This window comes from Chrysemys picta, chromosome 5 (assembly GCF_011386835.1).
Source record: "Chrysemys picta bellii isolate R12L10 chromosome 5, ASM1138683v2, whole genome shotgun sequence".
Lineage (NCBI taxonomy): Eukaryota > Metazoa > Chordata > Testudines > Emydidae > Chrysemys > Chrysemys picta.
Genome location: NC_088795.1, coordinates 68,435,838 through 68,453,324, shown reverse-complemented (window position 1 = coordinate 68,453,324; position 17,487 = coordinate 68,435,838). Strand labels below are relative to the sequence as shown.

General features: G+C 45.2%; 1 protein-coding gene across 1 annotated transcript in view; it reads left to right on the top strand.

Moving 5' to 3' along the window:
- Positions 1-792: 792 nt before the first annotated feature.
- Positions 793-17,487, top strand: part of TMEM192 (transmembrane protein 192) — a 43,739-nt gene continuing 27,044 nt past the window's right edge. The window contains 1 exon segment of the mRNA XM_008173172.4: positions 793-1,184. Coding sequence (XP_008171394.4) covers positions 1,140-1,184 — 45 coding nt within the window. The 5' untranslated portion in view covers positions 793-1,139.

The following is a 17,487-nucleotide window of genomic DNA, read 5'->3' as shown; positions in this document are numbered from 1 at the left end:
GAGCCGGGCTGGCGCTGCTGGGGCCCGAGCCGGGCGGGGTCCGGGCCGGGGGTGCTCGCCCCTGCTTCTTTTCAGACTTCCCGCAAAGCTCTGATTCGCGGGAAGCAGGGGAGGGGGAGGAGCGGGGGGGGGGCGGAGCGTTCAGGGGAGGAGAGGAGGGGGAAGACAGCTGCGGGGCCGGACAGCGTGGTAAGGCTGCAGGGGATGAGGGGAGCCGGGAAGGGGCTTTGGGTGCCCAGCGGTGCTTGGCCGGGGGGAAATCCCGGACATTTTTAGATTTTTAAAAATCCCCCCCGGACGGCTATTTATAGACTGAAAAGCTGGACATGTCCGGGGAAATCCGGACCTGTCCGGGGAAATCCGGACATATGGTAGCCCTAGTTTCATTTCCATGGGTGCACATGAACCCATGCTAAAGCCAGCCCTGGAGCTAAACAACCTTGAGCAGTTTCCCTTAATGGGAGCTTAGTACTCTGGGGTTTGCTTTGATTTTGTGAGGGTCAGGGACTGTCTCCCCTGTTTGTACAGCAAGTAGCACCCAGGCTTGAGCTGTAACCCGGTACTTCAATACAAAGCTTGGAGGTTTTTAAGGCCCAGCTTGACAAAGCCCTGGCTGGGATGATTTAGTTGGTGTTGGTCCTGCTTTGTGCAGGGGGTTGGACTAGATGACTTCGTGAGGTCTCTTCTAACCCTAATATTGTATGATTCTAACACTATAATAAATATCAGCTGGATCAAACCACCGGCAAAGCTCAAAGCCAGTTGCCGGGTGTTGCACGCGGTTTCCCAGCCAGCCAAGACACTACAGCCCAGGCGTGCGCACCAGGGCCGAGCCCCGACCTCCCCGTGCGCTAGCTATGATAGAGCCGCTGCTGGCTCGGCTAAAGCAGCCGGGAGCCGGCGCAGAAACGGCAGGTGGGACCCAGCTACCTAGAAATCACCGACAGGGAGCGCCGGCGGGTGGGGCGCGGCTGGCGTGGGGGCGGGCTTAAGGCCGCTAGCGGCCTAGGCCTGGACTGCACCAGCAAAACCGCGCCCGACCGCCCGCCCCTTGCGGGAGGGGAGTCGCCCATTAATAGAGCTGAGGACGGCAGTGGGCGTGCTACTGCCGGGGGAGCCCAGCCTGGCAGCTGGCGGAGATGGCGGTGGAAGCAGCTGCGGGGCCGCAGCGGGAGCTGGATAACGTGAGTATCGGGTCGCAGTCTGGCAATAAGGGGTCCTGCCCGGCTGGCGCAGCACGCGGGGGTCCCCGAGGGGGCGCGGCTGTGCGGGCCCCGGGCTCGGTGGCAGCCCCCTATAGCGTCCATTCCGCAAATGCAGGCTTGGAGGCAATCGTTAAATTCCCTGGGTTTTCACTCTTGGCTGCGCCTGCCTTGCCTCTTAGGAGCATGGGCCCGTGGGTCGGGACTCTGCACGGGAAGTCATGGGGCTGGGTCCTCTCTTGGCCAGCCCTGCATAGACTTCTCATCATGTGACATGTACCTCAGTTTCCCCAACTGCACAGCCAGACTAATGATTCTACTCTTGTAAAAGTGCTCTGGAGGCTTTTTTTAAAAAGCAGGGGAGAAGTTCCTATAACAACAAACTAGCATCCAGCAGGTAATCTTGCAGTTGCTGATTTACTCACCCCCCCCCTTCCCCTGCCCTGGTTTTTTAACTATTAGTTATTTTGAAATGACTTAAGAAATCTTCCCCACAACGTGGGTCCAACGGAGTACAAGTAATTTACACATATCTTTTAAACTGATGTGTTGGAAAACAAAAGGCAGCCTGAATCTGTTTGCTTATTAGAAAACCAAACAGATTTATTATATATACAAATTATACCAAAGTTTATTCAACAAAAGACTTCTGTTTGTGGTTTTGTGTAGCTCCTCAGTTTTCAGAACACTATATGGGCTCAAGAGTCCTGTGGGGATGTATGCAAGGGGGGAACTCCCATAGTGAAGTGAAATACATGTAGTGGGGTGGGTAAACAGGATTGAGAGCAGCTAAAAGATAACTGTAGGTGGATCAAATGGACTTTTGTACGAAGGAGTGGTGGTTATGTTAAACTCCAAAACTGAACAATTTAAAACTCATTCTGAAAAGGCTTTTAGGACAGAGGCTTTTTATTTATGTTTCTACATAATCTTTTCCTGTTGTCTCGTTTGGGCTCTAATGGGGAACACTATTTGCTTTTTTTTTTTTGGTAAGCATGTAAAATACTGATTGAAAAAAATCATGCATCAAAATAGCAAACATCCCTTGTAGGGGATACCACTTTTGTGTGTGTATGTATGTATATGTGTGTGTGTGTATCTATCTATATCTATATATCTTTGTCTTATCACAGAAGCAACTTCACTGCATAAACTTAAGTAACACCCCCAACCCCCACCCAAATTATAGATGATTATCTATAGTACCAAACTTGGTAATGCTGCTTCCTTAAGAAGGATGTGGAGGAAGTGGAATGGCCATGAAACTTAAGTTCTCTATTTAATACACAAAAGACTCTGACCTTAAAATGTATAAGCTGTTGATATAGTACATTGCCCTTCGAGAACAGGACCCAGGCCTTCCACGATGCCTGAGCTTAAAAGGTAGAGAAATATGCTCCTTTGGCTGAAAGCTTGAGAGCTAAGGATTACCAGGTCCAGAAACCTGCACTGATTGTCAGCTTTAGGCGCATGGGACCCCAGTAAAGAGCGAGTGCTGAGAGAATGTGGAATCGGTCAACACTCTGCTCAGCTGATGCAGCAACTCATGGTGTCGGACACAGTCAGGTGGTCAAGGGACATCTACATAGAACACATCACTGGACATCCTCAGTACCTGGAGGGATGAGCTGGAGTGCTGATGAGAAGTACAGTCAGGAAAGTAACCAATACTTTCCTCATGGATTGTATTTTCTAAATAACCAACCAACTTAATCCTCAATTACTGAGGGACAATCTCTACTCATTGATATATTTTGCTTTCCACAGCTAAATCCCCGTACAACTTTTAATGAATGATGTACCCGAATATTTGGATTCTATTATCTAAACTGTATTGTTAAATCTATTGACCTAAATTTGGATTATTGCTAATTATGTACTCTTATGTATCATATAACTTTATATTTGTGGATAATATAAGCACTATACCCAGATGTACAGACACTCTTTTCCCAACCTATATATATTTAACATTAGCTTTAATAAAATTTTAAAATCTGTGCATTTGGCTATCCAGATGCACAATCGCTGCAAACAAAATGTAGATAACTTCTGATTCTGGCATGGAAATATGGCTGGAGGGTTTTCGAAGCTGGGGATCTATGGTGTGAGAGTAACTAGAATTAGAATAAAGAGATGCTTTTGTACTCTTGAAACCATAACTGCAGTAACAAGCCACAAATGTGACTTCCCTGCATCTTTCTCCTCCTGAGGGTGCCCCCCCCCTTGCTTTGACCTAGAAAGGTAGCCCAGGCCTCAATAAGTGAACTGCACTGTAATGATACCTGTTCTCCTAGATCACTTGTCATGCCATCAGGGTATCTTGGAAGCTATCAGATTTAGCCATTCATGTAGAAACTAAGAGTACTATGCTGACTACAGTAGCAAAGATTAATGTCTGAAAACATAGACTTGTCATGGGTTAGTAGTGCTGGTAAGAGGGGGAAGTGATACATACTTGTAGGTATTTTTTGCTGTTCACATGAAATTTGCAAAATTACACCCACATCTTGTACTCTTCAGTCAGTTAAAGGTGAATATTCACACTTCTGATTTCATTTGTATTATAGTAACATGGGAGCACCGTGTTAGTGCTTTCATTTTGATGGAATGAGAGGCTAGGAAACAGGATGGTAGCTGGAAAGATCTTCAGAGTTGAGTATTGGTGTCTTGAAATATAGTGTGGCCAATGCTCATTTTTCATAGAGTTTGATAGATCTGTTTCTCTGAAGGAGCATTGACTATTTGTTCTTCACTGGTTTTCACCAGCTGGGAGATGCATAAATCAGTTCCTCCAGGTTGAGGCTCTAATACTCTCTTCTCCTCACCTTCTCTCCCCCCCCCCCTCCTTCCTCTCCCCCCCCCCCCCCCCGGCTTCTTTAGCTTCAGCATGTGTTATGGGGCCTAACTCAGTTAGAAAATGCCATCCTAACCAGCATTCCTATCCCAGTTAGCTCTCTGTGTACTTCACATGTTACCCAAGCATCAGCCACAGTGAGAGAGAGAGAGAGAGAGAGAGGTTATGGGTTGACTTAGCGAGTTGACCAAGCAATATAGTTCTGCTTGTTGTGATTCTGCCATGTTAATTGCAGAGGCTAGTTTTGCCTTCTTTAAGGCAATGATGCAGTCATGTAAGTGTCTGCTCTATTGGCAGAGGAGTTCAGAGTTTTGTGTGGGGTTTTTCTTTCCTTTGCCCCAATGGCTTTCTAAACTTCTTACTCTGCACTTCATCTCCCACAGTTCATCTGTGAACCTTGGAGATTTTCTTGGTTGATGTGGAGGGCTTGGAATGAAGGTGTCTGGATTAGCTTATCGAACCTTGGCCTTATATTTAGAGTTGAAAACCTAGGGGGTTTTGCAGTCTTTAGGGTCAGACCAGCTTTGGTTGCTCACTGTCCTGGCAGGATGGGTTTTAACACTGCCTGGACGAGATGAGATCAGATCAGCTATTGAACCATTGAAACTGTATGTGACGGGTGAGGTTACTGGGCCCAAGAAATCTGTGGGATTCTGGTACCATGTTGGGCTGCAGCTCCTAGGCCTTCCTGGAAGGCCACATGGCTTCCATCTGAAGGTCTGTTCACCCCTAGAAGTGCTAGGTTCCTGTTATCCGTCACTTCATAGCATATGTATGCCCTCCAATGTCTTCTGTAGCAGAAATGGGGAAGGGGACCAGGACTGCGTCTCCGTATCTTTTTTTTTTTTTTTTTTTTTGTGATGCATTCTGAAGTCTGTCTTGGCTTGTGACACAGTGTGCTCGGGGGACTAGCTGTATTAGGGTAGGGTTGGAGACATGTCTCAGTATTGTGAGAGAGTTCAGGTGCTTCATCCAAAATTATAGTGTAGGTTGTGCTGGTTTTGTTGACTGCTAACCTTACAGTCAGCAGTAGAACCCAGGTGATCATTTTTTTTCTTATCTATTTTAAGGATGTTACTGATTGAGCAATTCACTACAGATGCCTCTTTAAAATTTATCCTAATGTGGTGTTCTAAGGGGGATAATATCAGAATCTGCTGGTAGGGAGGGGAAGAATTTTGGAAGGTGTAGGGCAATGGGATTCCAGATCCTTTTTAAGGGTGTTTGGTGTCCCAATTCTATAGATCCTGAAGTCCTGGCAGTATTGTTTTGTGGTCCAGAAGACCTGTATAAACAGACACCACTGATGTAGGGTGATGGTACAATAGTGGACTCAGGGTGGGGCACATTTCTTCTCTTTTTACCTCTTAGTCTTAATCAACTGGCACTTCTACTTCCCATTCCTATGTGGGCTGCTGTTGAAGGGAGGCTGAGAGGGCCAGGTGGCAGTAGGAGTGGGTAGCCAGCAAGGTGGGTTTGGCCCTTAATATAGGCTAGATCAGGGATGGGTAAACTTTTTGGCCCGAGGGCCACATCTGGGTATGAAAATTGTATGGTGGGTCATGAATGCTCACGAAATTGGGGGTTGAGGTGTGGGAGAGGGTCAGGGCTCCAGCTGGGGATGTGGGCTCTGGGTAGGGCCAGAAATGAGGAGTTCAGGGTGCAGGAGGAGGCTCCAGGCTGGGACAGTGAGTTGGGGTGCGGGAGGGGGATTAGGGTTCCAGCTGGGGGTGCAGGCTCTGGGGGTGGGGCTGGGTATGAGGGGTTGGGGGTGCAGGAGGTTGCTCTGGGCTGGGACCGAGGGGTTCAGATAGGGGGATCGGGGCTGGGGCAGGGTGTTGGGGCCCAGGAGGGGGTTGGGGTGCAGACTCCAAGCAGCATTTACGTCAAACAGCTCCTGGCAGCAGTGGCATGTCCCCTCTCTGGCTCCTACGCAGAGGCGCGGCCAGGCAGTTCTGCGTGCTGCCCCGTCCCTGCAGCCTTGGTTCCCAGACAAAGGGAGCTGTGGGGGCAGCATTTGGGAAAGAGCAGTGTGCGGAGCCCCCTGGCTATCCCTACATGTAGGAGCTGGAGGGGGGGACATGCTGCCGTTTCTGGGAGCCGCACGGAGCCACTGCACACGCAGCGTGGGGCAAGCCCCGGACCCTGTTCCCCGGCAGGAGCTCGAGTGCTGGATTAAAACATTTGAAGGGCAGGATGTAGCTTGCTCACGCTTGGTCTAGATGCTAGAGTTGTATATAATCATAGGACTATTGTGATGTTTCACTTCATATCTTTATGAAAATAGGCTTATAATATAGGTCTGACATAACTCAGATACTTTATGCAAGATGTCTCATGTGAGATCATTGGAAAGGTTATGATTTACTGAATGTGATTATCCAATTTGTATGCCTGTATCATTTCTGTATGATGTATCTGTATTTCAAATGTTACTTTGTTACCCCCAACCAGCCCTTCAGGTACAACAATGGAAAACCAGACAGGGCTAATAGGCCATTAGCAGAGACAATAGACTGTGAAAGAGCTTAGTCTTCCTTTGGACACTCCATACAGCCTATGAATAATGGCTGCCACAGCCCTGCAGAGACATGGGTCTGAGTCACCTGGTACTGGACCCACCCCTCAGAATGCCAGTGTTCTTCCACTGGGAGACAAAGGGTTCCTGCCATACACAAGAGCTATATAAGGCAGGGGAGTGACATCATCGGGTTCTCTCCTCTGCCTTCCCACCCAAAGAGACACTGAAAAATACCTGGAAGCAAGAACTGAACTGGGGAGAGAAGGGTTGAGCCCAAGCTGGAAGGGTGTCTAGTTTGTAAGTCAGGGGTAGGCAACCTTTCAGAAGTGGTGTGCCGAATCTTCATTTATTCACTTTAATTTAAGGTTTCGCGTGCCGGTAATACATGTTAACATTTTTTAGAAGGTCTCTCTTTAAGTCTATATTGTATAACTAAACTATTGTTGTATGTAAAGTAAACAAGGTTTTCAAAATGTTTAAGAAGCTTCCTTTAAAATTAAATTAAAATGCTGATCTTACGCCGCCAGCCTGCTCAGCCCGCTTCCAGCCTGGGATTCTGTTCACGTAGGCCTGCAGCGGGCTGAGTGGGGCAACTCGAGGTCAGGGCAGAGGGCTGGAGGGGGGTGTGGGGGTGCAGGGCAGAAGGCTAGGTGTGGGGGGGTGCAGGGCAGAGTGGTGGGGGGGGTCAGGGCTGGGGTGCTCGGCTCATTGGGTGCTCCCAGCCCCGTGCCCTGAGCAGCTCATGGCAGGGGGCTGGAAGGGATATGCCCTGTTCCACCCCTTTCTCCAAGGCCTGTCCCTACCTCTCTCTGCCTCCTCTATAGAGCAGGGAGCATGCTGCCACTCGGCTCAGCTCCACCTCGCAAGGGCCGTCGCCGGCAGGGAGAGGGGGGAGGAGGAGGGGCCAGAATGCACCACGTTGTGGGAAAAAACGGGGGAGAGGGAGAACTTGGTTGCCGCAGGACCAAGCTTCTGCCTCCTGCTCCCGCAGGGGAGAGCGGTGGGTGGGGGGGGGCTGAGTGGGGCGGGGGGCCGGGACCCCCACCACCACTACTCTCCCCTGCAGGGGCAGGAGATAGAAACTTGGTCCTGCGGCAGCCAAGCTTTCCTCCTACCCCTTCTTCCCCCAGCGTGGCGCTTTCCGGCCCCTCCGCCCCCTCCTCTCACCAGGCAGGCAGCGTGCCGCTCAGAATTGGCTCGCGTGCCGTAGGTTGCCAACCCCTGTTGTAAGTAATAGTACCTGAGGTCTCAACAGGGAGATGAGTGCAGCTGCCTTTTCAAGACTTTCTATAATCTGTCTGCAACAATATCTAGGGTGAGAAATACTATCTTTAGGGAAACAAGCTTAGTTTGTGTGTTTGGTTTTATTTGCTTAGTAATCTGCTTTGTTCTGTTTGCTATCTTAACCACTTAATCTACCTTTTGTAGTTGTTAAACTTTTCTTGTTTATAATATAACCCAGTTTATGTAATTTCTATCGGGGTAGGGGGCAAGAAGTCATGCACATCTCTCTTCACGTTGAGGAAGAGGGCAGGTTTTTCTACAGCACAAGACCGTATTATTTTGGGTTTATCTCCCAAAAGGGGTGTGCACGTGAGTGCTGGGGGAGTCCTCTCACACAGAGGTGACTTCAGTTTGTGTCTGTAGTGGGGTGTGGCATTACCTGTGTTTGTGCAAGAGGCCGGAGAGCCTAATTCAGCAAAACCCAGGCTGGTTGAGCAGGAGAAGCTCAGTACATCAGGTGGCATCCCAGAAGGGGGTCAAACCAGTCACAACTATAACCAAATTTAAGGAATGGTTATCTTCTACCTGTGACTTTACTTACTAGTAGGCCTGGCAGAACTGGGTTTATTTGTTTTTGATGTTATCTGCTTAAAACATAAGCACTTTTTTTTATATTTTTCTCAATTTATTCAGTTGCATGAAATCTTGGGAATTATTGAATAGATGTTGAGATTCAAAAACGTAAACATTTGTAATGGTTAACAAATTAGCATGTCAAAATATACAAAATAAATATCTTTAAATAAAATAAATTAATGGAGATGTCCTATCTCCTAGAACTGGAAGGGACCTTGAAAGATCATTGAGTCCAGCCCCCTGCCTTCACTAGCAGGAACAAGTACTGATTTTGCCCCAGATCCCTAAGTGGCCCCCTTAAGGATTGAACTCACAACCCTGGGTTTAACAGGCCAATGCTCAAACCACTGAGCTATCCCTCCCCTCAGGCAAAAATAAAAGTGGTTGTCTATAAATTTTAATTATCAATGGAAATACTTTCTTGGCTTTTGTGTGTACAATGAAACCAACCTTTACTGATGATCTATAACGTGACCCGATATAACACGAATTCGGATATAACATGGTAAAGCAGCACTCCGGAGGGGACGGGGCTGCACACTCTGGTGGATCAAAGCAAGTTCGATATAACGCGGTTTCACCTATAACACAGTAAGATTTTTTTTTTTTTGCCTCCTGAGGACAGGGTTATATCGGGGTAGAGGTGTATTAGGAACTCTTCTATAGGCAACACCAGTGGTTTAACCAACCTGGTGCATGAGCACTCTCAACTTCAATTTAAATGGCTTATTTTAGTTTAGTTTAAACATGTTTGTAACAGGCTCAAGATGAAACAAAATAAGCCTCATATAAATCAAAATAAGCATGCATACAGCCTCTTGTACTTATTTTTATACAAAAATAAAACTTTAAATAGTGCAACTCTGGGTAAACAAGCCCCAAATTTTTGTAAAGCTCAAAGTTCATCTGACTCCTAATCTCTCAAAACCTGATTAATGGACAAACCTCAATGGGTTGTATAGGTTCCTTAAAACAAATATTCTGTAAATTCTCCTAAATGTATGTGCAGCATAAGACTAATTTCGGGTGGTCTGGAGTACAATTAATTCTTGAGTAAATTTAACCTTTTTAATGTCTTATGTAACTATTTCTAATCTTTATTTAGTAAGGGACTGTGACGTTGTGCAGTCTATATGGTTATATAAAAATATAAGTGAATGTAATGTAACTGGGATATGCTTTATAAGGTATCATTACAAAGCTCATAATCTACTGAGTGTGATCATCCTATTTGTAGAAATGTACCACTCTTGTATCTAAAACTAGAAATATAAAACATAACTCTGAGGGCCTATTGTAATTATGTAAAGTGTGGGCCATTAAGGATGGTTTGGAATCTTGACTTCCATTGTCTGCAGATGGCTGTATTTACCTGTGAGTCTTCCTGTTTATGTGTGTGCTGGCAAGTGAGTAATGAAGACTTGCAGTGACATGTGATCATGTCACCTGAACTGGAATCCATCTTTAACCTGGTGCTTTTCCAGTGACGGGGGGGTGGAAACCCAGAGGGACAAAGGGTTCCCGCCTTATGCAAAAGATATATAAAGGGGTGGACGAGAACAAAAAGAGAGGAGCCATCATGAAAAATCCCCTAGCTATCACCTGAGCTGCAACAAGAGCTGTACCAGGGGAAAGAATTGTACCCAGGCCTGGAAGGTGTCCAGTCTGAGAAAAACTTACTGAAGCATCTCTGAGGGTGAGATTATCTGTATTTAGTTTGATTAGGCATAGATTTGCACATTTTGTTTTATTTTGCTTGGTAACTTACTTTGTTCTGTCTGTTACTACTCTGAACCACTTAAATCCTACTGTCTGTATTTAATAATCACTTTTTATTTAGTAATTTACTCAGAGTATGTATTAATACCTGGGGGAGCAAACAACTGTGCATATCTCTCTATTGGTGTTATAGAGGGCGAACAATTTATGAGTTTGCCCTGCATAAGCTTTATGCAGCGTAAAACGGATTTATCTGGGTTTAGACCCCATTGGGAGTTGGGCATCTGAGTGCTAAAGACAAGCACGCTACTGTGAGCTGTTTTCAGGTAAACCTGCAGCTTTGGGACAAGTGATTCAGACCCTGGCTCTGTGTTAGAGCCAGACAGGAGTGGCTGGCTCAGCAAGACAGGGTGCTGGAGTCCTGAGCTGGCAGGGAAAACAGAAGCAGGGGTAGTCTTTGCACATTGGGTGGCAGCTCCCAAGGGGGTTTCTGTGATCCAACCCGTCACAGAGACTATTAAACTTTCTCTAAAAGTGAAAAATACATGCTTGCGGGTGCAGGGCTAGTAACTTCCACCAGTTCAGTTCGGCTTTCTTGAAAACTTGAAACAAACATCTTATTTAATTGAAACCATTCTAACATCTTATAGTGAATGGCTTACTATGGGTTGTCATAATTTCAAAAATATGCTTATTTAAAGTAGTCTTGTAATTTACATTTTTAGAAATGGCTTTTTATCTACCCTATCTCAAGGGGTTAAACTTAAAAGCACTACATGATAACATCTAACTAACTAGCCCATGCATTGAAGTACTTAAGTGAAAACATTTGTATTTAAAATTCTAAAAGCAGTACTGAGCAGAAATTTGTGTGGGGGTGTGTGGCAAGTGAAGTAGCAAACTTTCCCTGGCAAGGAGAGAGAACTGAATCATAGCACCTACAGACTCTATGGCCACGTCTACACTAGGGCTTCTGCTGGTATAATAATGTTGGTTACTGGGGTCTGACGTTTCCATATCCGCACAGGCCCTAATGTAAATGTAGCTGTACCAGCAAAAGCACTTTTATGCTGGTATAGCTACATCTTGCTTTGCTTGGGCAACTGGTATAAGATCTTTTGCCAGTATAAACTGCTTCTACATGAATAGTGTTTTCCAGTATAGACCTGGCCGAAGTGAGATTTTTCTCTTGGTACATGTTGACTTGCACATACTTAAATGCACCTGTACCTACTGAAGACCAGGCCTAAGGGAAGGATTCTCCCTGCAGTGAGCCTTTTTGGGCTCAGGACCCATTCTGAAAACCTTGATGGCCTGTCATGACCCAGTGCACTCCTACAGGAGATTTGGGGTGGGAGGGGGTGCAGAGCAAGATTCCAGCCAGATGTTAACAGATGGGGAACCCCCTCCACTGGGAAGTGAGTCTGGGTGGTAAGATGAGAGATCTTCCCCCCCCCCCCCTCCCCCCCAATACACAGCTCCCTGCATCCCATGGGGGTGGGGCAAATTAAGGGCTGGGGGACAGAAGGGGCTGGGGTGAAGTGGGGGAAGATCTAGGGGCTGGGAGTCGCAAAGCTGGAGGGGGGGGCAGGGCAAGTTATATGGAAGATGGGGGGTGTTACATGGCTGGGGGGGGGGTCTGTTGTGTTGGTACATTGGGGGCCAGTTTTTACCAGAGAATGTGACATGGAAACCAAAGCAGGAGACTACTCTTCCCCCCATACCTGTAGAAAGAAGGGGCAGGTTAGGAGGGAATAGCCAGGACCCCCAGAATCCCTCACCCACCCCCCACCATCCAAGTGAGCTGCTACATCTAATGCAAACAGATCTACCACTTCCCCCTTGGCTCCTGTCCTGTGGCTTCCCACTGTGGGCTTTGGGACTTCTGGAGTTGCAGCACAACTCAGGTTTGGCCCAACTGCTCCATCATCATGGCAATAGGGGGCTGACCAGGCCAAATTTGTGTGAGTGGTGTTACCCAATGCACCAAGTTGTAACAATGCTACTCATACAGAGTTGGCATGGCTGTCCCCTCACCTCCATTGTCATGATGAAGAGGCAGCTGGTCCATATTTGAGCAGTGATGCAAAACTGTGCACCAGGTTGCAGTGCCTATAGTGGAGACCTGAGCCCAACCAGCCCCAACACCTTTTAACTAATTTTGATGACTCAATTTTGTGTTGAAAACCAGCTGTAGGCTCTTATAACCACATACACGAGCCATAAAACCCTTTTGTTGGTTGGGGCAGAATTCCCCTTGCAAACCCTGGAATAGGGGTCAGGAGGGAATTTTTCTGTTGCTTGTGCTGTATGGTAGGCTTGGCCAGATTAGTCATCACAGGTTAATTTCACCTGGCATGCTGAAACTGATGAGTGGGGGGGGGGGGGGGGGAGAGAAGGGGCGGGGTGCCATGGTAACAGTTGACCAAGCACAGCCTTCTCCACATCTTGCATCTGTAGGTATCTGGTGTCACTAGCCACCAAGGGTGCTCTCTGCAGGCCTGTTGTCACAGCTCCACCCGCTGGCTGGGTGTGCAGTGGCCATTCCTGGGCAGGAGCTTTTTACCAGTGGGCTGGTCTCCCTCACAGATGGGGTTTGTCATCCTCATGGCCCTGGCTGGGGATCTGATCTGCCCTGCCAAGACTGCAGCCTTTCTGGTGCCTACAGGGATCTGGTGTCACCAGCTGTGTAGAGAGCCTGTGCAGTGCTGCTGCAAAAATGTACTAAAACAGATACAAATCAGGAGGGGAGGAAGGCTAAAAATAAAAACTGATATTAACAATCAGATTTATAAAAACAAACACATTCTGCCAAGTCTAGGTAATAGGGTTATCTGGGCAGCCTGGGACTGCTATCCAATAGGGCAGCCAAGATTCTTTGTTGGGAGCATCCCAGAATTGGAAAGGGGCTTGCATCACTGCACCCTTGTCCCCTAAGATTCCTTTCTGTGAACCTGCAGGTGCAGCCTAGAATCTCTGCTTTTATTCGTTTTGCATTTAGCATGGCTTACAATAAAGTGAATCAGTAAAACTTCTAATGTAGACAAGACCATGAGTCTCTTTACAGGTGACCCTGTCCTTAGAAGACCAGACTTCCTGGATCTTCAAAGGTAAAAATAAAGCTGGAAAACTGTCATCTTTTTTAAAAAAAAAAAAAAAAAAAAAGTGGTGTGGGGGGGGGGGGCACAGATACGCTCAAAAAGGCATGTGCCCAACCATGTTGGTTTCTAAGAGGAATCTCTGCAGTTTCTCCTAATGATACATTGCTAGTGCTTTATAGCTGCAAAGAATCTCTTGAATATGAAATATTATGGTGTGTCTAGCTTCCTCAAGTGGAAGAACTACTAAATTGAGAGAGAAGTCTCCTTATTTTTCCTGATGTGGCTTCTATACCACTGTTGCTTGCCATAGCTTTGAGTTGTAAAGTGGCTGGAGGGTTTGATCTCACTGACTTAAATCACCTGGCTTTTTAAATCTTTCTTCAATCTGGTTGAGGCTCTATACATCTAATCTGAACGTATACTTTTGCAATGTTAAATTTTAAGTTGCTGCTTTTAATCACAGTTTACAATCAGTAAAGCAGGGAACCTTGATTTAAATAAGTGACTTTAATCTTGTGTTGCCTTCGTACTTCAATTTCCTAAACAGATTCACTCTCATTGTTTAGTATAATCATTAAAACTCATCAACTTTCAATTAAAAATGGCCTTTACTCTAAATTTGATAGAGCATTTACTCAGACTCCTTTTTTACTTTTTAATGTTAAATGGTGAATGACATTTTTTTTAACTTTGAATTTGTCAAGCTACATTTGAATGGAGATCAAAATTCAATGAAACACACAAACAGCATTTTAAAACTTTAAAACGTAGACCAGAAAAATGGCCACACTGGGTCAGACCAATGGTCCAGCTAGCCCAATATCTTGTCTCTGACAGTGACCAGTGCCAGACACTTCAGAGAGAATGAACAAAACAGGGCAACTTTGAGTGATCCATCCCTGTTGACCAATAGCAGATTCTGGCACTTGGAGGTTTAAGGATATCTGGAGCATGGAGTTACATCTGTGACCATCTTGGCTAATAGCTGCTGATGGGCCAATCCTCCATTAACTTAACTAGATTTAGAAAAAGAATCAGATATATTTTGACATCACCTGGCAACAAGTTCCACAGGTTGACTGTGCTTTGTGAGAAGAAGTACATCCTTTGGTTTGTGTAAAACCTACTGCCTATTAATTTCAGTGGGTGACCTCTGGCTCTTGTCATGTGAGGGAGTAAATAACACTTCCTTATTCACTTTTTTCCTCACACCATTCATTATGTTATAGACCTCTGTCCTATTTCTCTCTCTCTCTCTCTCTCTCTCATGTTCACTCACTCACTCTCTTCTTTTTTGCTAAGCTGAACAGTCACAGTCTCTCCTCATGTGGAAGAGGTTCCATATCCCTAATAATTTTTTGCCCTTCACTGCACCTCTTCAAATTCTAATATCTTTTTTGAGATAGGGCAACCAAAACTGCCTGCAGTATTCAAGGTGTGGCTGTCCCATGGATTTATATAGTGGTGGTATGATATTGTTAAACTTACCTTTCTATGTATCAAGGCATTTAAGATACTGTCATTAAACAAATCAGCTCTTGACTGTAGCTAGTGAATTGATTGATTGTTTCTGGTCACCATGGGCAAGATTTTCAGGGTACTTGTGTTCTTTTGCATATCCCAGTAGGCACTTATCTGCATGTTTAGACCCCTAAATACCACTGAATAAGCATCCAGATTGTCAGGTTTTAGAGGTATTAGAGATCCTCCTCTTCCACCCGATTCCTCTTCATACATTGGAAGAAAACAAACTTTGCAGCTCTCTCAATTCCTGATTGGTTTTTCAGTTTCGAATGAATTAGTTCAAATAGGGGGTGGTTGTGTGTGTCTGCCCCTGAAACTGACCTTAAAAGTAAATAAAACAAAAGAGTTTGTGTTGGACAGAAAGGAGTACTTCCTTTTGGAAAAATGTAAATGTCAGCACTTGCTCCATTGCAAAGACTGAAAACAATATAGCCACTTATTGCAAAACATGACATGACCGAATTATAAAATTTGAATTGATCTCAGAAAACAAAGCTGTTTCCCCCTTCTTCATATAATTAAAGCACATTTTGCACACAAATTGAGGGCTCATTAATGCTGCATGTTTGTAAAATTATTTTAATTATAGTATGGTTAAGCCTGAACACGGGTTGTCATAATCTTAAACAGGCATAATCTTTTAAAATGTATTAAATAAAAAATCCAAAATGTTGGCTTTCCAGGCCTCAGGGGTCTGTTTGTTGTCCTTGCTTAAAATTAATAAGGCTTCTAGAGTTTTATCTTGCAGGGAGAGAAGAAACTGAACAGCCAGTGTGCTCTGGTCTAGAACAATTGTTTGGCGTCACCAGTGTGCTATTAAATGTAACTAGTTTTAAAGGTCCTGCAGTACTTAGAGTGTCTTGGGATAAAGTTTGTCACAGCCCATGTGACCTCTCAAAATAGATTCTAATCTCAAAGGTGAGGTGTTGCTAACAGCAGAATGGCTTCAGTTATCCTCATAATTAAATAGGGCTCTTGGAAGCCTAATGTGAGATGCTACATAAAACAAATCTGGTTGACCTCCTGTTTTGTGTAAAGGTAATCTGAAAACTGGTGACTCAGCACATCCATATTAACTGTGCTGAATCTTGTTTGCTCCACTTCCGTACTAGCTCTGCCCTGTGCATTTTAGGGAACTCTGAAGGGCTGCTGGTGCCCTGTGGGACAGTGTGGGGAAGACTAGCTGAATAGTTCCAGCTAATGTTTGTCCACACTGGGACTAGAATAGTTGTGGCTGAAATAGTTCAGACTGTCCTTATTGGCCCTATTGAAGCATAGTGTACTGGAGATGGTGAGATTTGGGGAATCTGCCTGTACAATGTAGGAATTCTGTGTGAGATTTTGAACTCAGTATGTCTTGACCAGACTGTAGACTCAATTTTGGATATGGGTCTCAAGCAGTCTGGAGTGGCTCATGAGTGTGAGTACCAACCTCAGGATAGACTGCTAAGAAGCAAGGCACAGACACCAAGCTGAGATTTCACTAACCATGTATCAAGTGCAAATTCTGAAAGCATTATAATAGCCTTAACATGGAATCGCAGACAGTCCCCTTGGGTATTCTGATCTATTTTGCCACCCAGGGAAGCCTTTCTTTGTGATAGGTGGTCCCTAAATCACAATAATATTCAGGAGTACTTGTGGCACCTTAGAGACTAACAAATTTATTAGAGCATAAGCTTTCGTGGACTACAGCCCACTTCTTCGGATATGCATCGCATATGCATCCGAAGAAGTGGGCTGTAGTCCACGAAAGCTTATGCTCTAATAAATTTGTTAGTCTCTAAGGTGCCACAAGTACTCCTGTTCTTTTTGCGGATACAGATTAACACGGCTGCTACTCTGAAACCTAACAATATTCCGGTTACTCCCAGTCCCAAAGGACCATTCACTTACCCCAGGTCAAGTGCACCTTATTATCTCTCACCAAAGACAATGCTTGTAGCTAATTCTATAATTAAAGGTTTATTAACTAGGAAAAAGAAATTAGTTATTTACAAGGTTAAAGCAGGTGAACATGTGTGTGCACACACACAAATGAGTTACTTTTTGAAACCTAAGACTAATAGAAGCTGCTGTAGCATGCAAGCTCTGTATGTCCTTTAGGACTAACCCATGCCAAACAACCAGGGATCTCTTGTTTATGTTTCGAAGTCTTGCCCACTCCCTGAAGTCCAAGCAGGACAGGGATAACAATTTCTTCTTGACAGGGATTTTTATTCTTCTCTCCTCCCCCCCCCCCCCCCCCACTCCAGAACTCAAGATGATGGGCTGAATGTTTATCTCCTCTTCATTGGTCTTGAGGGAGCAATCAATGAAGTCTTTTGTCCACTGATGTGCCATAATGGCTTGTCTGATGTTTACAGGCTTTCTTTTGTTGGGCAGGAGATGACACCTCTTGTGGTAAACTAGTATTTCCCACTTGGTAATTCTTCTCTCCTTACTGTGAGGGTTTAGTTTTAGAGCAAACACTTAAATATTTACCTTTATAACACGTGGTACAGCTGTTTATAAGCAAGCTTAATACATGCAGCATCCTACAAGCATTTCATAAAAACTAGGGTGACCATATTTTCCTATGCTGAATACATGGCCCCTAGTAAAATTACTTGTATTTGGGCGAGTTCAATGGCAATCAATCAGAACTATGCCGTACAAACTTTCAAATTAACATCAAGTTGACTGAGCCCCAGTTAAAAAGAA